The 26,340-nt window shown below is 37.9% G+C and overlaps 1 protein-coding gene across 6 annotated transcripts in view; it reads right to left on the bottom strand.

Moving 5' to 3' along the window:
* KLHL2 (kelch like family member 2) overlaps positions 1–26,340 on the bottom strand; it is a 62,963-nt gene that overhangs the window by 23,872 nt on the left and 12,751 nt on the right. Inside the window, exon 2 of one of the 6 annotated variants that reach the window (XM_026122910.2) lies at positions 11,757–11,828. The exons of the other annotated variants lie outside the window; for them this stretch is intronic. Within the exon in view, the coding sequence (XP_025978695.1) occupies positions 11,757–11,804 (48 nt within the window). The 5' untranslated portion in view covers positions 11,805–11,828. The remainder of the gene's footprint in view (positions 1–11,756; positions 11,829–26,340) is intronic. 6 annotated transcript variants of the gene reach the window in all.

Below are 26,340 nucleotides of genomic sequence, written 5' to 3'. Positions count from 1 at the left end.
ATCCCTTCCTAATATTCATCCTCCAGTTACCTCTTACTCATCCCAAAACTCTGTAATTACATCTCATGTCCAATCCTTCACAATTAGATATTTCTTTAAATCAAGGCTTTCTGGACCATTATAGAATATGTGAAACTTGTTTGCATGCAACCATTTAGGATAACATCCAATTTCTTTTAGCACAAATGATAGGTATTTTTATGCAACTAAGTCCAGTAAGGACTCAACTCAGTTTCTGAAAACGTCTGTGACTTTCGTGGGAGAATGACAATCCAGACATTTCAAAGTCTGAGCACATAAAATTCACTTGTTAAAAATCTGTACCAGAAAGATACTATTTAAGTGGTATATTTGTCCTTCAGCTGTCACAGAGAAAGCAAAAAGTAAAGAAGAACTTAAATATCACCACATACATTTTACTTACCCAGCAAAACTTAAACACAAGCTTTAGGTGAACTATAATTGTGCCTTTGAGCAAGATTCCATACTGTAATCTACAATTTCTTCTTCATAATATTTTCTGTGTCTTTGACAGTTATTTTAAGGAGATTTCTATTTTAGAACATTCCAAGTGTGAAATTAATGTTAACTTACATCTTCACTAGGTGATAACTGGAAAGATTTTAACATCTACAATAGTCTTGCAAATTATGTTACTTACGTATAGAGAAAACACATATACCATAGGGCAGTATCAATAAGCAAGTAAAAAAATACACGAAACAACAGCTGCACTACCTTTGTTAACTATTACTTTCCCTAAATTGCTTGGATAGAATTAAAAAGTGGCAGACGAGAAGAAAGCTCAAAGAACAAGAAGATGGAAGAACAAGAAGAGAGCTGGAAGAGTAAGGTAGAAGAAACAAGGTAACTCTTACTACATTGAAGTTGCAGAACATACTTCTAAGTTACTGCTCTTCAGAGGAAGTTTTGATTTTAGCAACTGCCTGTAGAAACAAGTACTTGTCATCATCTCTGTAAGCATCTATCTACTTTGCTTCTAGAAAACTACTGTTGTCTACACTTTAGACTTTTTTCTTTAAATAAAACTAATCATTATGACCCAAACTAAAACAAATGAAAAACGGTTTTGTGTGATGCAACCTTGTAATACCTTTAAACTTCATTTTTTGGTTCTGCTCCTAGTGCTTATGGCTTTTCCTCTCCCTTCAGCCTGCCATATATGAAGCCTGCTTGAAAACCATCTCACGTTCCTCAAGATACTAATTCTTCCCTAATTTGAAGCAATAATCCACTATAACCAGATGTTATCAAAGGTTATCACTATAGTTAGCAAAAAAGAAAGATGTTTTGAATAATAGTTTGCTTTGAATATCTACTGTTAAGGAAAAAGAAATGAAGGAAACACACACATATAAATACACAAGATTAAAACAGTCCAATGAACTCATTTTATATTAGCATACATATGTTTATGAAAAAGTGAAGATAATGTTAATAAGATAATTTCTATTACTGGAACTACAATATGATCAGTTATACCGCTGAGTGGATAATTCATTTAATAATGAATTCTAGGATGAGATAAATTCATGAAGTTAAACACCAAAAATCAGGGCTAGAATTCTAAATACAAGTATTTATTTACATGAGTTGTTCCAATGAAGCAAACATTTCGCTAGTGCTTACAAACTCAGTAAATAATTCGAACACACTCCTAGGTAGTTTTAAGCAGGTTATCAGTAGAATTGAGCAAATAACTCCAAGAACCTTCTTGGCTGTGTAAGTGAATTTAGTAGAAAAAGATGCATTATCATCATCAAAACAGTAAAAGAAACTGAAAGGTGAAATTTTAGAATATGTAGAAAAGAATTTAAGATTTGTATGCACAAATGTTCACACTGAGCAGTCTGCTCACTCATATAACCAGTAAAGAGAAGTTACAAGAACTAGAAGATCAATCTTTATTAGGTGAAATTTAAGTGAGGTCTTAAATCCTTGTAATGGAGTTTGTCTGATAACTACAATGTATTAGAATCTGTAACTTTACAATAACACATTTAAATCTAAACATATTTGTGCGTATTCTGCTAGTAAAAAGGAAAAGAGAGGCAATATGCATCAAAATTTATCCAATTCAAATTATATGCTGAGCTTTGGTTACTAGGCAACAGGAGCTGTGATAACATTTAGCCATTTCCATTTATACCTACAGAAGTATAGGAAGCTACAATACCCTGCATTTAAAAACAGTTTCATCCCAGGAGGACTGATTCTGCTAAAGACAGGGACAGAGGCACGTGAAAAAACAAAACTCCTCCCAAAACCTATAAAAAACCCTACATTAAAATTGCAGCATGAACTAAGCTTAGCTGCTGCTGCCTCCAAACTCTGGCAGCATATAGCTCAGATTTATTTCCAGAAATAACCACTAGAGGGTATCCTGACTTTCCTCTATAGATCATAAATTCTTTCATAAGCACATTGCCTTGTAGTGCAAGAGATGTAGATGGGAAAAATAATTTCCAATCAGTTATGCTATGAAAATGTATCCTCATCATGGTGGTGGTGGTTTTTATTAATCAGAGCAACTGAACAGATTATTATTACAGATAGCAAGTAAGGAATTATGTATTCTCCCCCCACCCCTGGCCAAAGTAGTAGTGATGACTCTTGAGGGGCTGCTAGTGTTCCTAGGGCAGATCATTTAACCATTACAAGTCTTTGAAGACTATTTTCTGGCTATCTTCTCCTGATTCTCCCTTTCCAAAGCTATGTGCATCTGCCAAATACACACCAAATACACCGCTCCAACTCCAGAGGCAAAAAGGACAGTGACAAGGTATTACTATATGTTTTAAAACCCACCCATGGGGTCACCCATGTAGTCATGGAGGAATCCACTTATGGCCCTAAACACTGGTCCCTGTTTTCACTGGATTGCATTGAAGCCCTTCAACACAACTTAACCGGATCAGCAGCCTATACTTGAGGCTGCTGCCCTCTCTCATGGCCCTTCAGATACATGCACGGCGTAGCATCAAGGGCTAAGCACACTGATGTTGCCTGCAGCTTTTCTTCCTCTCTTCTTTTTCCAGACAGCACCACAACTCTATTCACCATCATGCAGCTGGACATACAAAACTCATATGACCAAAATACATGCATATTGGGTGCTGAGACAAGGGGCAGCTGGTATACCCTGCTACACAGCCAGTTACTTGCTTGTTATGAGGCACATATCCAGTACATGACATATCAGCTCAGAAGGGAGACAGCTGCAATCATATCACAGCAAATACAGCACCAGACAAGAGAGTCCGCCCTACCCGAAAGCTGCACTAAAAACAGTATATGTTTTGGATCACAGAGCACTCCCCCATCTTTTTATATGGGACACTGGCAAGTGAGATGAGCTAGATGACCTAACGCACATCCCGTCATCACAGCATTTCTGCTTCAGGAAGTTTGGTGTTACACTCCCCTTCACACAACCCCTTGCTCCCAAATGTGCACGCAAGTCAGCACCACTTTGCACAATGCAGGAGCTCACAGCATCTGCACTGCTCAGTTGAGAAGGGAGGAGACCTGACTTACTGGAGCGAGTCCAGCGGAGGGGGCCGCCAAGAAGGTCAGAGGGCTGGAGCACATGACGTTATTGGGAGATACTGGGAGAACTGGATTTGTTGAGACTTAAAAGAGAGGGCCAAGGGGAGATCTTACTACCATCTGCAGCTATCTAAAGGGCAGGTACGGAAAAGATAGAGAGCCAGACTGTTCTTGAAGACACAAAGTGATAGGACAAGAGGCAGCAGACATGAGTGGGAACACAGGAAATTCTGATTAGATATAAGGAGGGTTGTGTGTGTTTAAAACCACAAAGGTGATTAAGACCTGGAACAAGCTGCTCCAAGGAATCTCCATCCTTGGAGAGGCTCAAAACTCAGCCTCACAGATCCTGCACTAACTGGACCTGCTTTGGGAGGAATGGCCTCCACAGGTCCCTTCCAACCTAAATTATTCTTTGATTCTACGAAAATAAAGAAAACCTTACACATAACAGTAGGATTAATTAGTAGGAATGATAACACACTTATCTTCCAAAAACTAGAGTTTGAAATCATAACATTAAAATCTAAACTCAGGGCAACTGTTTGAAAGGAGGACAAAAAAGTTGAGCAAAATACATTATGAGGTTCAAAGGGAAGACTGCTGCAAAGTCACTGGCTAAGCACTTGGAATCAGTTTGAGGAAGTGCTAAGCCAAGCTTTGATAAGCTGTAGCCTCTCCTATGAGAACAGAGAACATTTTTCCACTTCAGTTTCTATTTATTTCAGTTCTCTATTAGTTCATTGAAAACTGAAAACTCAACGGAAGTTTGAAAAGAAAGAATCTTTGATTTCCAAATGCATTCAACTGACCTACTATAGACAATACTTTGTTTAGAAACAAAGTTTGTTTGAAATGCAAAACAAGCTTTCAAAACTTAATTTCTTACTCATCCAGTATACTAAAACTGAAATAAATTTTTAAATGACATTTTTCTGCAGATTTTATTGAAAACTCATTTTAAACTTAAAGCAGCTTGGTACAAATCATGAATAAACATCAAATCATTTGCTATAAAGAAAATACTAACTACAAAATTGTACTGTGTTATTTAGTGGCTTAAAGAAATATTTAATATTTGGTTTAAGCACATAGAAACAAATGCTATGTATAGTTGAGAAATACTGTGTCCCAATGGTTATTATTCAGCTAGGACAAAAAGCCTTCTTCAGGCAAAATTTTTATAAAGGAAAATTTAAATTGATTAAAGTTTGCTGACTGCTAACTTAAAATCAGTTTGATTCAACTATTGGAGTTTTGTATTAATCCATCCTATCACCTTTGCATTCCTCTTTGAACTACTATATTCTCCCGACCAGAGCACATTGTGCTACCAGCTGCACAGATACAGCATGAAGGCAGTATTTGGGCAGTATTGTCATTTCCACTATTTTTAAATTTCCTGGATTTTTTTTCAGATTTCTTTCATAAATTCTGGCCCAAATTCATAGCCATCAGTAAGACATTAAGATCAGTACTTTCTCAGGAAGTGTATTATTATCCTTACATCAGAAGAAAATATTCACAAATGTTAATGAGACAGATTTAGCACAGATTTTTCCACACACGAGTTATTAATCTCTCAGTGGAGATAATGAAAGAACCTATGGCAGGTGTTGGGAACAAGATCTCATTCTCTTCACAGCATAAACAAGCTTTTTTCCCCATTTTCTGCCATACTTAAATGTTCTGAGAAATTTTAAGTTCTTTACACACAAATAAGCCAATAAAAATCAAAGCAGCTTATGCCAACAGGAATGAATAACATGCTGTCTAAAAATGGAAAAGTATCAGTAACACAGGAGAAAGACTAACCTTGGAAAGCAGATGAGTGAGAATACAGACAACACACAATGCAACACACATGCTCAGGACAACAAGTTACATGCTTATTAATTGCAGATATTCCATATTTTTAATTATGACATTAAAATTATATCACTTTCAGAGACCAACAAACCAGTTATGTTAATACCCCTCATAAAACATAAATCTTGAGAAAACAGTAAAATTCAACCTCTGCGTTTCTAAGGTTTAAATAACCATTTCAGAACTTAAAGAGTCCTTCACTTGATGTTTATATTGCCATGGCATAAGGAAGAAGGAAATTAAGGGAATGGTCAGAGACCATCCAAATTAATCTTATTTTTCATTCTTATCTAAATACATCTGTGCTGTAATTACAACTGTGGTTTGTAACTGAAGTGTAGTCCAAGTTTTAGTGAAACCACTGAGTGTTGTAATGAAATTACACGTTGGGAGGAAGCATACAAAAACACTAAAATACATACAAACATTTGCATCTGTGCAATAAAATGTGAAGTTCCAATTTTGGAAAATTCAACTATTCTGCAATTTTATATGGTCAAGATGTGCAAGTTAAGCGCACTGTTCCAATGCTGAAATACACACACAAATAAAATGCTCTACTGGATTTAAAGATGTGCATGAATTGCAAGTTTAGAACATGATACAGTGTATCTTATAAAATGTACCTTTTCACAATTTACAATCAAATGTACCTATCTTTACAATTCTTGACTATAGGCCATTGTGCAATTAAGTCTTGGATGTGCAAATTTATCCTTTAGCTTAATGAGTCCCATCCAATTGAAAAATACAGGTGTGAGTGACAGTTTCACAGTATCAGAGGAAGGAATCAAACTACTAATCAAGATACAGTACTACTCCTTCACATTCCCTTTCAGTACTAGCCAAAGTATTAGTAGAGCATTATTTCAATTGAAAACAAGCAAACAATAGCGGTAATGTAACATTTTGAGTGACTGACAATCTACAAAATACAAAGCAGCTCTCAACTTGGGAAGCAGTGTGATGGATTAGAATGAAATGCAAGGAAAAAGCAACTGCTTTAGATACCTGCTTTTTAGCTAGTGTACATAAACTGTACATAAAAGTCCATTTCAGTTACAATGATAGGAAATTTACAGCAAATAATTGATTTGCCCAAAGCCCGGCTTTAGAAAACATACCACTTTAGAAAACTAGGCTGCATGAACTACTAATTATTTGTTTCAATATTTCAGTGGCAGAGGGGGTGGTGGGGAGGGGAGAAGGAAGCGGAAGCTGGTGGATTTGGGAGGAGGTTGGGAGCTGGGGAAGTGCAGAAACAGATTCACAATGCAAACAAAGTTGCACGGTAATGGAAGGTCACTTTGATCGAGGAACGCACCACAGTCGTGGTGCCCATGTGGACTACAGGAGGGAACCGTGCAGTCCTGTCTGGCTCAAGGATTCTCCTACATCCTCCCTCCCTCTCAGAGCAGTGCTCTAACCACCATGTAACAACATATTTTGGATTAAGCCTATGTACAAGAGACGGATTGATTTTCTGTCCTGATGGATATTTCTGTTAACAATGATCAGCCTAGTCTTTCATGTTCTCTTATTCTGTTAAATGATACTAGAAATAGAAATGAAACATTGTTTGACTTTAAGTGAAAAATATTCTTGACCCTAAAATATTTTTAGTTAGAATTTTAGATTTTTCTTTGAGTGAAAAAAATCCTAGACATTTTGGTTTGATAGAAATAAAGATTTTTGACCACCAACTTTATGTTAAGTAAGTCATCTAAAATGAAAGCTCAGAATCCTTCCTCATACTGCAATTCAGTGCTTAAAAGGTCATACAGCTGCATACAAATGCCTTCATATTTTCTTAGGGACAGGATGACTTAACCAAGACTAACTATAGTCTGAGCAAAGCCATTTGTGCTGATACTTTGTCATTCAGAAACTGGACAATTTATTCTATAACTATGGGAGCTGACACGCTAACCAGCCAAATAATATACAAAGCTTCCCTGAGGAAGGATTTTAAAAAGCTGAGAAAAATTAAGTAGGATAACATAACTCACAATGTGTGGTTTTCCATCTCTCTGTAAAGACTGACCCACATATCGAATTGTTAACTAAAAGCATCAACTAATTTAATGTGCTTAGCCTACTGGAGGGACCCATAACATCTCACACCTTCAGTACCAGACCAACCTCAGTCTCAAACCCCACCAATAGACAAACTGAGTTTGGCTATACCAAAGATTATTATAACCGACAGAAACATTTTAAAAATATTCCTTAATTATACACACAAAACTAAAGATGTAAAAGCCTGACAAAGGAATTAAAATGTTTGCTAAAGTGCTGTGTTTCCCAAAGTATAAAAGACGACTTTGGGGGAATGGGAAGCTCAGGGGAAGGGGGTGGTTTTTTCTGCATTACAGACAGGCTTAGTTGTAACAAGGCTTGTTCTACTAGTATAAGTGAATATTTGCTGGCAACCTTAAAAAGAGGAATTGAAGCACTGTTTGCAAAACCCCAAGCACGTGCTGAAAATGAATAGCAACATTACCTGGAGAGTATCTTGTGAGCCTGTGCTTCAGCTAATCTATCCTTAGCATCCCATACTCAGGTACAGAAGCAGTATCCATACCACCAATTTGTGTATTAACATAAAACCAAGAACTAAGGACAACAGAAATACACACAAAGTATTGCTACTTCAGGGTATAGTGCTTGCCTTCAATACAAAAACTGAGTCAAGATCAACTTCTAATGTAGGATAAACGGCACTTCAGTGGACTAAAACCACATTTGACTGAGCTTTTAGCACTACAGTTATGTTTTCATATGATACTGAGAAAAATCTTTTACTCATCATTCAGTTCCCTATAGCAGATCATATTTATATTCTCGTAGAAATCCATAGGGGAATACCTTCTCAAAAAAAACCCAACAACAAAAACTTTTAATGACAAATTTCACAGGCACTTTAATCTAGATCATGTGCTTACGAAGTTCAGTTATGTATGGGCAGGATTTTCAAAGCAACTGGGATTTCTATCCTCCCATTTAGAAATTCTTTAAGCTGAAGGTTTAATAAATACATTTCATTTAAAACACGGCCAATATCCAAAAATAGAAACATTTTCAAGAAAGCCTTTATTCTAGCTTCCACAAATTTTACCTCAGGTGTAGATGCACACTACTGAACATACTTGCAGAGAAAGAGCTCAAAAACACATTCCCTTCTTTAAGTGCCATAATTTACCCATAGTAAGCACGTTGAATTTCATATGGAGGTGGATGGGCACACATACTTTCATTTGCATAGAACACTTTAAAGATAGGCAACTGCCTTCTGCATTTTAAGCTTGCAAAGGCTTCCTTCAAGTTTTGCCACAGGTTGCTTCATTACCATACACTGAAATAGACCTGTGCATGCCTATGGCAAAGGTCAGAGCTGAGATGAAAGAAGTTTCTTTCATCCAGTGAGAGAGTGAGAGGAGTGAGAGGAGTGAGAGGAGTGAGAGGAGTGAGAGGAGTGAGAGGAGTGAGAGGAGTGAGAGGAGTGAGAGGAGTGAGAGGAGTGAGAGGAGTGAGAGGAGTGAGAGGAGTGAGAGGAGTGAGAGGAGTGAGAGGAGTGAGAGGAGTGAGAGGAGTGAGAGGAGTGAGAGGAGTGAGAGGAGTGAGAGGAGTGAGAGGAGTGAGAGGAGTGAGAGGAGTGAGAGGAGTGAGAGGAGTGAGAGGAGTGAGAGGAGTGAGAGGAGTGAGAGGAGTGAGAGGAGTGAGAGGAGTGAGAGGAGTGAGAGGAGTGAGAGGAGTGAGAGGAGTGAGAGGAGTGAGAGGAGTGAGAGGAGTGAGAGGAGTGAGAGGAGTGAGAGGAGTGAGTCCATAACACAGCCTAGGAGCATGATGATTTTAAAGATCAGACTCACACAAGCTGCACAAGCTGCTCAGTCTGAGAAGGCAGTTTACACAAAGTTCTTATTCATCAGTATCTAGTTAAAGGACAACCACATCCTAGCAAGGCAAAATGAAGGCACCAGATTTAAAATTCAAAAAACTTGTGATCTTGGTCCTGATTACTTCTGATCTGTTTATGAGTCACTGGTATCTGTTTCCCTTTGTTTTATGATCTATTTAAACCTGTAAGCTTCTTAAAAGAGGGCCAAACTTACAGCTAATTATTATACTACTTGGCACAATGGAATCCCAATCCTAGCTGGCCTTATAAAATAGTTTTAAAATATTTTCCAGGCTAATCTAAAACTCTACAGTTTTTTCTCAGCTAAATGCATGTTCAAATAATGGGTAAAATCTGTCTGTTAAACAGAAAAAGTGAGACATCCTTCCCAAGTCAACTGCATGAAAATAAAAATTTCTGAGTTTCCTTTCGCATGGTCTTCCATTTGCACATTCTTCCCACCCCATTTTTTGAGTAATTTTTAGAAGGCAAACATCCTTCTGATGTAGTAATTTAGCACTTCCAATCAGTTCCAAGACAGACCTTAAATCATGCTAACAATAAACAAACAGGGATAACTACACATTAAACCAGAACAAAAGTCCATTCATCCCAGGCAATCTAAAAACATCCATCTTCATCCACCAGAGAAAGTACGTGAAACCCTGATGTCTGGAGTAAATAATCAGCCACAACAGAGAACATTTCCTTAAAATGCACAGAAGAGCTTGGATACATCTTACCTCTTAAAACAGCATTTCTACTTAAAAGCCATATGTCACTTTAGAAAAATTGACAGTGTTCAGTGCTTCCCAGAGAAATGTAAGGAATGCAACAGGACAAGAGCTTGTTTTTTCAGGCTTTTAAGAAGCAAGTAAAAGATGATGGTAGCGGTTATAGTTTTGGGGTGAGGAGATGCAGGTTTTTTGTGTTTGTTCCCCTGCCCCAAAGAGAAGAGTGGAATATAAAGAGGAGGAAAAAGCAAAATTCTGCCCTTCCTAGAACTCTTTATGTCATCCTCTGCTGGAGCTAACCAGGATCTCATCCACAATCTCATCCACACAGAAAGTCTGGTTGGTGGCTGGCTCAAGAATGAAGTAGTTATGTCCTCCTCCTTTCTCCGATTTGTGATCAAATCCAGTATTCACTAAACTGAAGCTTCACGGCCTGCTCCGCTTCCTTCAGCACTCTCCCTCCCTTCCTCTCCTTTTCCCCCTACAAGGAAGAGGAAAAGAGGAAACCCAGGAGGCAGAAAAGTAGAACAGGGAACCCAATCCAGAACTGGACCTCATATGTTCTCATTTAATTAGGGAGGCAAACCTCATCAGGCAAGAATAGCTGCTTCAAAACACTAATCTATTGGTGACTCAAGGTTCATAGGTAAGTATATCCAAACCAACCAGTATAGTTGACCAGTCACATTCTGAATCCTAAGCAGCTCCTTATATGCATTTTGCAGCAACAGGCTCTATTAATTATCCATTGTTCAAACATGCACAGTTATATACGTGCACATGTATGTTTTTGTACATCTCTCTACGTATCCTAAGGAAAAACTTACTGCCTCTCAGTGCAAGTAAATAATTTGCTTTTGTACCATTAAAAAGGACAAATGGAGTCTTTGAAACAAATAGTCATCCCATAGTCAACCTAAAAAGGCCTCTCTTTTGTCCCTCTGTTCCACACCTCTAACAGCTTTAGTCTCTTTCACCCAAAGTGTGCTATTCCCGTCGTATTCTAGATATCCAGCAAAGTGTTACAGGTCAGAACACTGGTTTATATAATGACATACAGAAGCTGCTACACCATTTCTTACACTCTTCTTTTTAAAGCTCCTATTTCACAATGAGCAAAGTTTTTTTCTAAACTGACTACAGTATGTTATTCTATTCTAGGAAAAGTTGTTAATGTAGAACATAGCAATATGTAGGAGTAATTCAAATTATTCTTTTTGAGCATTACTTTACATTTCTCAACATTAAATTTTGTCTGTCATCATGTTAGCCTTACAGCTATCTTAGTTAGAAAGCAGTGAAATTTCCTATTTTTATCTGATCTTGACAAATCCTTAATTCTATTTTATCATCTGCACCTTTAGCTACCTACTTTTCCAAACTGGAGAGAGAGGAAAAAAAAAAAAGTCCTTCTCTGGAAACTTGTGACACATTACCACCGTTTTGATACAGTGAAAGCCAACTATTTATTGCTTTTTCTTCCTGTACTACCTACAGATTTTTGATCTATTTATTGCTCACCATGGAACAATTTAGAAGGGACTATAACTTAACTTTCAAAAACCTTTGATATGGTTATTTCTGAACACTTAAAGAATTATAAGAGGCTTTGAGGAGATATATACAACTCAAATAGAATTATAAAACATACACAGTCTGAATCCCTTATGTTACCTGATACCCACCAGAAGAGTCCTCGTAGTCTCTCTAATACTCAGGATCACTAGTAGCATTGTGCTGATTTACTACAGTATGAGCTGAAATTGTAAGGAATAGTCAGTTATAAAATATAACATTTTTATAGAATCTCAGTCACCTCACTTTAAAAGTTTCTTCACCACCCTTGTGGGTTTTCAAGGATATATATGATATATATCATATATATATATATGAGGGGGAGGAGGAAAGTGAAAGGGATGGAAAGAGAGGGATGGAGAAAATCCTTTTTGCCTTTGTGACCTGATATTCAGATTAATTTGCTTCAGTACTGCATCTTTTGAACCTTTCTCTAATCTTATCCTTGATCTGTAAGAGAATGCACCTTGAACCACACATTGGCATAACTGGGACTTTTTACCTTAATTAGTTTCTAGCACCTTGCATGTGCATGGCTCTGGAAGCCTACATGCTCTTTCTAAATCACTCATTAAAGAAAAAATATGCAGGAAATGAACAGCTGTTCTATTTAGAGCTGCAGTTCTGAGTAAAAGTGTTTTATTCTTTTTATCATTTAAATTAAACATGCCTGTTTAAATCCCTCAGTGACTTCCCATTTGCCTCCCACAGTAATCAGAATCACATGCTTCTCAAATACAGGATTACAGCTCAGTTTCTTTTCTGTAACATACTCCTGTCTTAACCCTGCTTCCTGCTCATCCCATCACCTCCTCCATGAGTTTCTGATTCATTCCTTAACCCCACTTCCTTCTCACCCCACCACCTCCTCCATCAGTTTCTGATTCATTACTTGAACTCTCCAGCTGCTCAGACCATTCTGATATAGTCAAGCCACAAATCTCTTCACCTTCTTCTGCCCAGAAATCTCTCTTCCAAACAAACAGAAGCATATTATGAGGGGAAGCTTTTTCCCCTCAAAACATCTTTTGAAGGAACAAAAATTTTGAGATAAAGTCCTGTGATCCAGACCATAAGACCTCAGCCTCTTTTTTCATAAGAAATTCCGGGCTCTCCACCTCCCCTCCACACAGGCATTCAATAGTCCAGGATTACCCAAGATGATCACCTTACAGCTCCAAGACAATTTTAATTCACTCCTGACACCTTTTGATCCATCTTCACTCTTTATCATCTTTATCTCCTCTGCTTGTCCTTAATTCTTTCTCCCCTGCATATTTCTCTTCAGAAAACTCAAATTTCCATCCAAATTTCTCTTCATTCTTGCAAGACTAACATCCTTCTGTCTACCCAATTGTTCAAAGAACAAAGATCCAGGCTCTCCCATTCAGCAACACCATAGCAGAAAGGATGTTATAGAAAGACTAAATGGCTGGAAAATGCCAGTGCAATGTGAATAAAGCATCACTTGGAGGGCAGGGATAAAGGAGGGCAAGATATTGTCAGCAGCAAGATATCTTCAGAAAAAAGAAAAAAACAGAAATGTAAAAATGTGAATATCTCAGAAAAGAGTAGTTACCATATCTGTGCAACACCTGCTTTTGCTAGTTCTAATGCTCCTGCTATTTACTTCTCTGTCTTAACTGAAGCTAAAGCTCTACAGAAACAGCAGTCACCTTCTCTACAGACTCCATTTGCTCCCTGCATGGGGCTTCACCCTATCATACATGACTATTCCCTCTTGTTTCATTAGTTAAGAAATTTATACTAAACAAAGCAGCATTAAATTATTCGGCTTGTTGCACAAAATGATGTGGGAAGATCTAGTGCAGGTCTGGTGCCACAGTGCAACAGGTGTTAGCTCCAAGGAGGTAAGACACATCCAAGAGACCTTTTAGGAGAATAGCCCAGTACAAAGTAGAATTGAGACAACAGCTTTCTTTCAGGCTTTGTGATAAAAAAAAAAAAAAATCGTTTACACAAACACACACGAGCACAGAGGCACAATGGCAGTTGTGGGAACCCCAATAATCCCAGAGAAATGGGGCACCCTGCCCCAGCTACTCCCAGGGCTGTCACCCGAGAGCTATCAGCCTCGCGGACCTGGTAAAACACTCATCAAGATGAGTCAACAGAAGGGCTCTCCATATCACCTTGAGATTGAGGCAGGTTACTGCCTACAGGGGTATGGGACATATGAGATGCAGGAAAGATCATTTGAGGGTTATGCAAAACTTACTACGAGATGTTTAGTGGAAGATCATAGACAGAGAAAGGGAGGAATCTAGGTGGTTTTGAAAGGAAAAGTGGGAAAACAGAGGGATAAGATGATAAAAGGGTCCAACCACAGGTTGCTGCTCAGTATGCTTGTCTGGCTATGCCCTGTACCTAATAAGCATGGTCTGTCCTGTCTTCTCCTTAAACTCCATTTCCAACTATTTTCCTTGGTAAGAGGACTTTCTCTTCTGTGTGCACATGTGTGTGGAGGTGCCAGCAACTGGAGTGCAATCACAGGTCACAGGGGCCCACGTATCCATGGTGCCAGCAACTCAAGCAAGTGAGGGTGCGTAAGTCAGAGTGCAACCGCTAGCAAGTATCAAGCCACACCAGCCAGCAAGCAAGTGATGCAGCTGGGGAGGCAGGTATCAAAGCGGCCATGAGTCTGGACCAGACACATGTGCATCTCTGGGTGTGAGACAACTGGAGCAGTTAAGCTACTAGAGGGAACAGGAGGTCCAAGCCAACTGCTGGGGGGAGCAAGGTGTCTGGGGTTGCCCGAGACCCGTTTGTGTGTCTGTGTGGGAGGCAACTGGGCAAAGCCAGGATCTAGGGTCAGCTACTAGATGGACCAAGTGTCTCAGCCCAGGTAGTGGAGGGACCTGCAGTGCACCTGTGTGCGCACAGGTGTGCCTAAGAGGGGTCTGTACCAGCAGCTGAGGGCCTCGGGGGCTTGCGTGCCTAGGTGTCAGTAATGAGGAGACCGAGGAACCAGGGCCAGTTACTGGATGGACTGAGCATCTGAGCCCAGCTTCTGGAGAGATCCACATTGTATATATGTATATGCTTCCCCTTAATGGGCCTTCATCTTGATCAGTCAGAGAGAACAGAATGAGGCCATTGGTGCTGTTTGCATGAGTGCCAAGTGTTTCTGGCTGTGTTGATCCGTGCGGCTGGCCATACATATATGTTTGTATACATGTGTTTGTGTGCACACCTACCAGGTGTGCTCAGCCTCACTACTGGTTGGACCTGGGGGTACAGAGCTACATCAGCCTCACCTCTATCAGGCTATCAGATTCAACAACCTCTAACACCTTCCTCATGTCAAGTATGCACTTAGTGTGATTTCCTTCTACCATATATTGCCAAATAAGCAAAATCAGAAGCAGATAAGTTTCTACTAGGGCATCCAAAAAAAGATATATAGATATATATACACACACACATCTCTATCAGTCAGGTGTGAGGCTCTGGAATACATTTTCAACCAGGGCATTTACCAAACCAAAAACCTCAGTTTTTCAGTCTTTGGAAAAACAAGCACAGAAAGGGCAGTGATGATGCGAACCATATCTAGCCTGAAGGGCCCGTAATGAACCAGTACTGTGCATCATGAAATGAGCAGTTTCTATCCTGCATGTACATAATAGCTAAATCCACAAAAGATACGCAAAAGGAAGTCAAAAATATCAAAAATAGTCAAAAATATCTACTACTCAGTACACATCTAAACTGACAAAGAGAACAAAATACTAAGTTTTCCCACAAAGTTATTAACTCAATATTTTGGTCAGGGGACTCTGGGGACTACTGCTTTTTATGCAAGTCTTACTCATTTAAAGCATGTATTAATGAAGCTTATATTGGTAATAAAACACACCTATAGAAAGATCACCCTCCTCTTTTCCCTTCCCTCCTACACTCTCCTGACAGGCAGTCGTGTATAAGCAAGTGGAAAAAGCATAGTAGGATTTTTTCACTGGAAAATTAGATCATTTACTGTTGCCTGATATGTCTTACAATGCATATAAATTCTAGAAACGTGCCACTGTCTCTCCTCCACCTAAGCCATGTATAAGTTGTGCCCTCACGTTATTAAAATCCTCAAAGCTATTGTCACAAACACCAAAAATTGGGTCACAAGAGGTAACCAGATGGTTGCTGGAGGCATAACATATAAAATATGTATAATAGCAAAACACAGTGGTACTCCATTGGTATTTTTTCAGCACACAGTCAAGCCATTTAAAGAGGCTGAGCATAAGGCTGTTTAGTCCAACATTAAATTTGTGCCCAGTAAGACTTCAAAATGTTTCTGCAAATAGGGTTTGTAATGAAACTCTTGTCAGCTTGGATTTAAATATCTCTCTGCAGTGTCAGCAATCCCCTAATATTATAAGAACTGTGCTGGTATAAAAGAATAATAGTAAAAAAGTTTGGATTACCAAATAAAGAGTGTTTTCAATACACATTAGGATTAACTGATTTTTCATCTTCATGATTTTTTTAATCATGAAGTCATTTGGATGAGCCAAATAATTTTAAAACATTAACGTGAATGACTCTGTATGACCTCATAAATTGCAAGAGCTCCCAGAACTTAGTAGCAATGTCACTGTAGCCATGATGGAGACATGCAGAAAGACAAAAAGCTTGTTTATTTTTCCAGCTCTGTTAAGATCATCTAATAAAGAACTCCCTCTCCTCCTAAAGCCTTAATAATATCTGTCTCAGGGAAATAAGAAGTTCACCATCCACCAATAGCTTTGGATACTCAATAGCTCTATTACATAAAATGCTGTAAGTAAAAATGCTTTCAAGCATCAATGCAGTTGCCTGAGACCTATTAGCAAAGAAAGAATGAGTTTGTTTATCGGCAAGAGGTTCTAGGTCTCCACAGAGGCAGCAAAAATATGATAAGTTGAAATATGATGATGAAAAGCATAAAAAGGTTTCTGGGTTTTAAGGTCAAATTGAATTCACTGGTGGAGACTACGGAACATGGAGGAGCAGAAGATTGCAACAAACATTTTAATTCCTTCAGAATTAAGCAGGATACTAACCTCTGGCCTCAGCGTTCAATAGTTAGTACCTTACTCATCTTTTATTGAATCAAGAAGTGGGCGCTTCCAAATATTTCACATGAATTATCACACAAAAGACTGTTAAGGAAACACTAAGGCTGCCCTATCAATTATGAAGTTGCAAACATCAGAGCTGAGATACCCTCTGCCCTGAAGACCTTAACATATGCTACATTCAACCTTTCTCCTTCCTCACTTCCCAAAATGTTGTGATGAGGACATAACCCAAAAACTTCAGGGAAGAGAACAAGCAGTAAAGCTACATAGCTTTTCATTCATGGAAACACCACATGGTCTTCAAATGCTTCAGTGCTCTTAAGACACAGGACAAAAGTTTTGTATTGGCATTCCTGAGTTTTAGCCTTGATAATAAGCGCATGGTCCCATAATTAAAGCAGTAGTTACAGACAGCACTGTTAATTGTACATTTTTGACAGCTATATTTCATCTAAAAATTAAGGCAAATGATACAATTTAGTCTGTCAGGGCATAATCTGTCTCTGCCTGACAAGACACGATGTACCTGTATCCCATTTGTAAAAGTCCTATCTGACAAATTATCTTCTACATAAGGGAACTCACAGAAGTAGTAAAAAAAAGTCCAATTACATGTTTTAACACTCAGTCCTTTACACTTCAGTTAATTATTTTGGAGAGAAATATAGAGAATAACTTGAAGGAGATCATGGAGGATCACTTATTATGCCTAAGACTTCACTGGCTACAGAAGCATGTATGACAAGCAGTTGTCGCACTCTGCAAGGTGATTATCAAGTCTTAACATATGTAAAAATCCATCAAAACAGGACTGCACTTACGCCCATTTGAGGCACCAGAACACAGTGCAAAGATCACTGTTGTTTAAATGACGCAGAGAAATTATGCAGGAGGGCAATGTAACATTTCATGTTATTTATATGGAAAGAAAAAACATTTTTGAGCAACTCTATCAATTGCTGTTGACCAAAGCTGTCCAAAATGTTCAGATTTCAGCAGATTATTTGGGCATTAGATATAAATTCAGAAAAATACAACTATATGAACAGCTTGAAAGATATCTGGACAGTTTTAATGAACATTTGGCCTAACAGTTTGTCTAAAAAACTACATGCTGTACCAGTATACTTAGCTGAGAGTTTTTGGCAAGTCAAGTCTAAGTCACAGGAAGTACAAATTCACAGATTTCAGCTCAAAAGATGTCTAGATTGTCATCAACAATATTTATGCACTTTAATGTATGCCACATAAAAATGAGAGCCATTTTATTAAAAAAAAAACAAAAAACAAACTACCAAAGCCATTACCAAAGAAATCAGTGCAATATTGCTTCACTGTTTTTTGAGGCAGTAAGAGAAACAATTAACAGTTAACCCTCACTCAAAAGAAGCGTTTTCCAGAAGAAAAAATGCATTCTGTTCTATTTTACAGTGTTGACATTATCTGACCTAACTTCATTCTTCTTTAAAAATGTCCATAGTTTAGCAAGCAACTCATAAGAAAAGCCCTGCAGACTCAGAACAGCACTCCATACGGCCCAAGAGTCTGATCCCAACAGCAGCAGCTAAACAGCGAGAACTCGGGGCCACAAGCCTCCCATGCTCCGTTCTCACCAGAAACGGGCAGGAGATCGTGTTTGCCTGGTAAGGCTTCCAAAGCTACACCAAGCCCAGAAAGTTTTAAAGAGTGGCTCTCTGGTACTCTGGAGACACACAAGAAAAGCTGTGCAAGTAACTGTGGGGAGAGAAAAAATAAATACATAAATAAATAAATCACTGACTTAAAACATACATCTAATAACCCCAAACTCATATTCGATGAATAAATAATATAGTGCAAGTTTCAATGGGAACTATAGGTATTCTCTGAAAAATAATTTTTAAATGCTTCCACAGGGCAACTGTAGCCAGTAAATAGAGGTGAATGAAAGTAATCAAAAGGTATTTATCAACAATCAGCATGCAAACTTATGGGATGTGGAATTTAACCTGTGGCACAGCACTAACCCAGTTTCTTTAAGTTATTTGCATCTGTTAGAAGGTTTTGACTTCTTCTAGCCACAAACATTGCTATTATTACCCATGTTATCATCGCCAAACTGCACTGCCTATTGTTTAATACTGTACTTGGAAACTAGAGATTACTGTTAATTCAGGATACAGTCTACTTAGGGAGCATTGCATTTCAGTAGAGTACATGACTGCGGAGGTATTGGACCTATATTAACTCTGTCGGTCTCTCAGTGACATGCAATTTGTTAATTATAATCGATACACCTATAATTGCTTAGATCCAGCCTACCTCACACTACTACTCTCCAAGATACACTTTCACATAAAGCTGTTTCACTTTCCCTGATTATCACAAACTCCTTAAGAGGTGGATAGAAAAGCACATCTGCAAATATATCCAGATAAAACTCACTCCCTTCCTGCCATTTTTAGGTTCCTAAACCAAGTGTAGCAATTTTTTTCCAGGCATTTCTTTCACAGGCTCTCTGAAAAGCCAAGTTCACATGGAACCAATTTCAGCATTACTTTGACTCAAAGCAATTGTGTGTGTGTGTGTGTGTGTGTGTGTGTGTGTGTGTGTGTGTGTGTGTGTGTGTGCGCGCACACACACAAACACACATATATGATATTATCATAAAGTAGGTTCTGTTTTAAATAAAAGATTCAGTTAAAGCTTCACAACAGTCAGTTCAGTTGAATAAATATTTCTTTTCTTGCTTCCACCCACTTACACAGCAGCATGCTTACTTCCAGGACACAGAAAGCACTTCTCTGTTCAAATATTTAAATGGACTCTCTCTCCTTATGATACCCAACCATGTGCTTGAAAAGGACAGTCTCTGGTTTTAAAAAGGGAAAAATCTACCCTGTTTAAAGTGAAAAATTTCCAGTGTTCATAAAGAAAACTGAAAATATCCCTTTGAGAGGTGAGGGGCATCCTTGGATTCAATAAGGGAAAAGACATGCTATTTAGTGTTCAAAGGGTATAATTTATTGGTAGGCTTTGGAAACTCTTGAAAAGAAATTCTAAGTTGGGTATCTAAATTGAATCTAGTCAAAAAAATGCAGCATGTGTTTTATGCTCTTTACATACATCACGATGCTGCTCACTCGTATAAAGACTGCTGGTTTAATCACCAGCTTATAAACACAAAATATTTCTTCTGAGAATAAAGCTTGGTAAACATCAAAATATTCCTAGGTGTATTTTGACTCTGAGCTCAGATATAAAGACATTACTGCTCTGAAGCTTACTGGAATTTAAGCTATAGTAATTTGATCACGTACTCAAAGACTGGCAAATACCAAGTAACCGATGCGAGTCTTAAACTGGCTTATACTAAGTCATTTCATACTTTCTTGAAGCTAAAAGCACACCTAAACAGCTACTATTGTTCAACTGACATGCAGTAATTTGTTAAACAGGTAATTCCATCACGATCATGAACCCCTATGCAATTAAACTTCAATAAATCAGTGAGTCCATCCCTTAACGAAAATGGCAGTGAAGGAGGGAATTTGAAACAATCACGAGAAAGAGGCGTGGAGGAGGGGAACCTGAAAAAAACCAGCTATTACCTAACCAGATATTCTGGAAATACAGCAGTTTCAGAAGAAACTGTTAGCCCCTAAAAGAGATCATTATACATGTCCCACCCACATAAAACTGTAGGTGATATATCACAAGAGGACCACTTCCAAATGTGAAATAACAATTTATTTTGAATATTTTGACCCTAAGTTTATCCTAGTGTTAAGAAGAATAAGAATTTATGTTACATGCTGCACAGAATTTATTTTTTCCTTTAAATTTGGACTATTTTAGCATGCCTGTTCTTTACAGGATACTATATTTATGTGAACTTCACACTGATAGCACCAATTTTTATTATAGTCTACTGCAACTAAAATTTACTCCTTATATTTTGTTTTGTCCTCCTCAACAAAAAAAATGAATTATTCATGTCTGCATTCTATTCTATGTAATAGTCTCCTCAAAAGATATTCTACATATTTCTCAAATGCTTTTAAACAGTCTTGCACACATTTTATTCTTGCTCGCCCCCCGCCCCCCCGCCAGAAGGTTAGAGATAAATTTACACAATTTTCAATAGGTTACTCTTTCCTGTTCTTGCTGAGTTTCAAAAGATCACTGAGCATTTCTTGAATTCAAGGTTATGAGTTGACCAAAACAGAAATAGTTAATTTTGTTACATTTTTGATTTAAATCAATTTTAACACATGGCTGTACTCTGAAAACTGACTTGCAAAATGGCACCTTTTTGTAACAGATCAGCTCCTCCTGCAAAATTGAACTCTCGCCTATTAAATTTATTGAAAAATACTTTACTATAATTCAGATTATGACTTCTAGTGGCTCTGTTTTCAATGTATTAGAAGTATTACATTAATAAGTGTAAATATTTAAAACAGACCACTGAAATTAGCACATACCAAAATTACGGGGAAGCCACAAGTCCCTTCTCCCACTGACCTGCACTGCATGATGACTTTATATGCCCCGCTCGCCTCTCTCTCGCCCGCTTCTTCCTCCCCCCCACTGGCATATTTTTATATGCTCGTTCTCTCTCTCCCTCTCTCTCCCTCCACTGGCATATTTTTATATGCTCATTCTCTCTCTCTCTCCCCCCACTGGCCTAAAGAAACTGCTGATGTCAATGTGATGTTATTGGAAAAGAGATCGCACCCAATTACATATTAAAGAATCTTGCCCTTTATTTTACACAGAAGCTAGCAATTTCACTCCAGTCTGCATTAATCAGGCCTCAGATGGACCACTGGGTCCAGTTTTTGTATGTTAAAAATGTAAATGTAGATTAAACGGGAAGAGTCCAGAAGGACAACAAGAATTGTAAAAGATTTAGAAAATACCATCTCCAAAGAAAGGTCAATGTTTAGACTAAAGAAAAAAATATTAAAAGAAGATAACAGAGAACAACGACAACAGTCTTTCAACACATAAGACTTCTAACAAGACTAGCAATCAGTTGCTTTTCAATACAGCAGAATCAAGTACCAGAAATTGCTCTAATCCAAAGCAAAGACAACCCAAGTCAGATATTACCTTTTTAACTATAAAAGGTATTGGAGCAAACTACATAAGGGATGTTATAAAATTTCCATTGCTAGATTAGATATACTCTGTTATGATTAGGCTAGAAACACTGCCACTGTTTCACGTACAATAATGGTCTACACTATTCGCACTTTATCTTCTTCCTCAGGGTTCCTTAGCACACCCTCAGTGCTGCCCGCCCAAGTGTTTGTGGGGCCATGACACAGACAAGACCAAGCAGCTGCCCATTGAGAAATATGTACACCTGTTTTCACAAATTTGGGGATTTTTCTGGTGTGGGGTATCTGTTCATTTTAGAACTAGAGCACTTTCCTGATCTGGGTTGCGACACAACCCTGCAAGTTGTTCAGTCAGTAGCACCTAAGGTTGACTAGGTGCAGCAAGACTACTCCAAGCCTCCATTACCAAATATCACACTACAGAACCACAGCCCCAGTAAAACATTTGGACAACATGAGGGCCACTGCCATCCTTTTTTCTATTTCACTACAGTCATTTCTACGATAATACGCAAGTAACTCAGGACTTAACATAGGCTATCACATCTTTATTAATGGTGCCATGGAAGAATCATTTAACACTGTTTGACTTAATACTATTTTCAGTTTCTATAATTTAGCAAATGGGGAAACCAAATTATTAACTGAGCTTTCTTATATCAAATGAAGACATGCTTAGAAATCAGGATGCAGCTTTTTCAGAATGGAAATTAATGATTATCCAAGGACTGCTTAACAATAATAAGAGACTTAAATAGTAAGATTTAGTATGTAGTTCCAAAGCCCTTTTAGACTTCTCCCTGATGTAGCAGCTGCAATATAGTTCAGCCTTTTGTATAAAGGAAAACACACTAACTTATTTGTTCTGTTTGTAGAAATGGATTGTTTGCTGATTAAGAACAAATCTCTGAATGCAAGTTGTTATCTGCAGCTGGGTCACTGCTCTTTTCCTAATGGATCAGAGATACAAATATAGAAATCTTTCTTACCCCATATCCTGTTACTTGATGCCTGCACTAGAGAAACATTTAGCTGAGACTGCCAGATAAACTCAGCAGATACCTCACTGCTTTCCTTGAAAATTCTTAAAACTTCACGAGAAAATAAGCTGCTGCTTTGGACTCTTTGTTCTGAGAGCACCTCAGATTAACTATGCTGTCAACCCTTATGACCATGTCCTAAGACAAAACACTCCTATTCACACAGAAGCACGTGTGTTGTACTTTGAGTAGCAATAGGCGTATGAACCGTAAGAGTTACAAAGGAAATATACACACACATACTGTGTGTTCCTGTGTTTATAATATGCTCATTATTGTGCAAACATTGTCATTGAACAATTTCAGAAATTGAACACAAAAAACAATACATACTAAAAAAGATCCTATTCAGGATTTGAGATTTTGTGTTGGCTATAACTAACAAATTCTTTAAAGCGAAGGACGAGCTCTGTAAGACAGAGCTCTGACAGAGCTCTGTAAGAATAGTGTAATTTGTGATTCTCTTTTCTGTTATCTCTCGTGCACACTTCTTGTTCAAAAGCAAGATAGCATGTTTATCAACAGGTCCAAAGTGAAGCTACAGGTAATGCTTTCCTTAGGCAGTAGGGAAATGTCCACTTCCACCAAGGGTATACGTTTCCACACTTCAATACACTAACCCACAATATTGTGTGAACAACGGGTGGGGCCATGCTATAAACCAGAACCTTGGAAAGATTCAGGTTCAAAACAACACCTCAAAAAAAAAATCTGATCAGGGAAAGGCCTTTTTTTTTTTTTCATAATTTCAATCATCCAATTTAAAACGCAGTCTAGAAAACAGTTGTATCAGCACAACCAAGGGAACAGAAAACTGTAGCACAGAATCCTAAAGGAATAACTGACAGCCAGAACTTTATATCATCTTTCTGCAATTCCATTCCACTCACCCTGAACCAGACTGACTTCTAAAGCCCTTAACATCACAGCTCTTGAACGAATTCAGGGATTTCTCCTCAAGTTCCTGCTCTCATACTTATGCTCAGTAGAGGCTCTAGGTATAAAGCTGACTAAATACATGCTGAAATGCATATGCATAATGTGGGAGTTATTCAAGCATGAGCTTCTTATAGTAACTAACTCTCCCACATTGTGCATTGAGTGTAGTTAATACCTATATGGAAATTGAAAAAAATTGATGTGAGAGAAAGTTGATTTTCCCTTTGAAAACATTAACTTTGATGTCCCCTTCTTAAACTATGAAAATGTTATATTGCATTAAATCTGACATTTAATTTCCTTTCTGAAAAAAAAGAATGTAGAGAGTTGAGTATGTAGAAAAACGTGACATAATATGCAAATATGATAGAAACACTGGTATAGCATTATGCAAAGTGACTGCCATTAGAGATGAATGATAAAATAACTCATTCTAAGTGAAGAACAAATACTAGAAGGAAATGAAGAACCTACATACATCATTTTCATATACCAGATGTCTTATGGTGGGGAAAAAAAAGCTGTTGACATTGAACTAAAATTAAAGAACAAATGTTCTCTTTCATGTTTAATTAACACAGTGACAACCACCAGCGTCGCAGGCCTCCAGTGTCAATAGTTCATGCACTAAATTAACATGTTTTTCACTCACTCACTGGCTACACCTGACTTCTCTCCCTCCTCCTTTCCCAAAAGTGTATGAGAACTCAACAACGGGAAAACAAAAAGAACGTTCCTTACTGAGAAGTTTGCAGGGCGCTTTAAGGAAACAATCTCCTGCTCACGTCTACATCAAGTAAGACATTAATGAAAGAAGGTCATAGCTATCTGCCTGTTAAGGAACTTGTAAGCTTGGCTATACTGTGGCTATAGTGTTTATAAATACACAGTGTAATTATGTTAGTGCCAAAGTATTTAGGAAATCAGCATTACTTAAATGTGAAGGGCCCAAAAGAGCTCATGCCCTTTTGAAACTTTACATCACATGTAAGAAATTAATTCAATACAACTTCTTACTGTGGATAACCTGAAGAGACAGAATAATGCGCTTGAAATCCCACAAAGGATATCCGATAAAAGAAACATAAGTAGCTACCTACAAGCTGAAGCTCCAGTTAAGCACTGTAGCCCAAATACTAAAAAAGTTATAGAGACAATATTATTGATCTTTGGTATTCATGGTTTTCTATTCCTACAAGAATTCTTAATCATCAAAACATTTCACAATACCTTCCAGCTATGTTTAGTCCTGTTATACAGACAGGAAATTGAGCACTAGATTAAGTCTTCAGACCATGCAACATGTTTATGGAGAGAACACAGTTTTAACTGAGCTCTGACAGTCTATGCTAGGATTCTAAGTTTTCAGAAATTCACACTAACAATTTCCTACCCTGGCTTTTAAACTTAAAGAAAAGGACTTGAATCAGTTTATTTGGTCCTACTCATAGCGTTCAGCTCTACCCTAATGCAAATAAATAGTACATATTTAGTACTGATAGTACAAAGAGGATGAAGGTGACAAAGGAAGAATAGCTTTACATTTATTAAAAGTATATTCAATATCAATATTAAATTAAAATGCAACTATTATTGCAATAAATCCAAAGCCACTTAAAAGCTCAACTGTCTTTGCAGCACCCAAGAAACTACAAACTTGTAATATCACTCACCAGGTCACATTATTTACATTACCAACCCCAACATCATTAGATATATCTTCAAACAGCCAGTTAATCTGGAGCTGTGAAAATGAAAGCCTGCATCAGACTTATGAGTTTTAAACTTTGGAACTTTCTGGACTTTAATGAGTCTTGTATGAGGAAGAAATAGAAGACCGATTTTTCTTCCCTATGAACATAGAAGAGAGTCAACATTGTCAACATCAGGCTAAAATGCATCCTCCTAGACAGGACCTGCAGCCACAACACACTAGACTGCTTGTTAACCAGAAGGAATCTAACACCTTTGGATTCTGCAAAGGTCTTCTGCAGGGAGACTGAGATTTGTACAACTGCTAGATTGCCAAAATACAACACGATTTCCTACAGGCTTTTCACTATTCACACCAGGAGTAAACAATACCTTAAGAAGCAGGTAACACAGGAAATTAAGCCTGCAGAATCTGAAGACATGTGGTATGACCTATAACACAGCAGTTCAGTAGTAGGATATTTTATTTCCAGTTGGTAACATGAAATCTCATTCCAAAGCCTTCAGTCAAACATAGCTAAGATGACAACACCTGATTCAGCAGCCAATAAAAAGTATTAACTTCAGCCTAGTGCTTAATAAATGCAATTAATTTCAGGATGCACAGTTGCAATAGAAGTTACCAATGCCATATACAGTAACATATTTTTGTCTCCTGCAAGAGCAGCAGAATGACTGCTAGTAATATAGCACTGAGCAAGAAGAGAAACAAGGGCATAGGATCAAGGAGGAAAACAAGAGAATTACATATACCACCCGTTAAACAATTAGAATTAAACTTAAAAAAAAATTCAAGGCAGATCTCAAAAGATA

This window comes from Dromaius novaehollandiae, chromosome 4 (assembly GCF_036370855.1).
Source record: "Dromaius novaehollandiae isolate bDroNov1 chromosome 4, bDroNov1.hap1, whole genome shotgun sequence".
Classification (NCBI taxonomy): domain Eukaryota; kingdom Metazoa; phylum Chordata; class Aves; order Casuariiformes; family Dromaiidae; genus Dromaius; species Dromaius novaehollandiae.
Note: the sequence above shows the minus strand (reverse complement) of the source record. Positions and strands in the feature narration are given on the sequence as shown.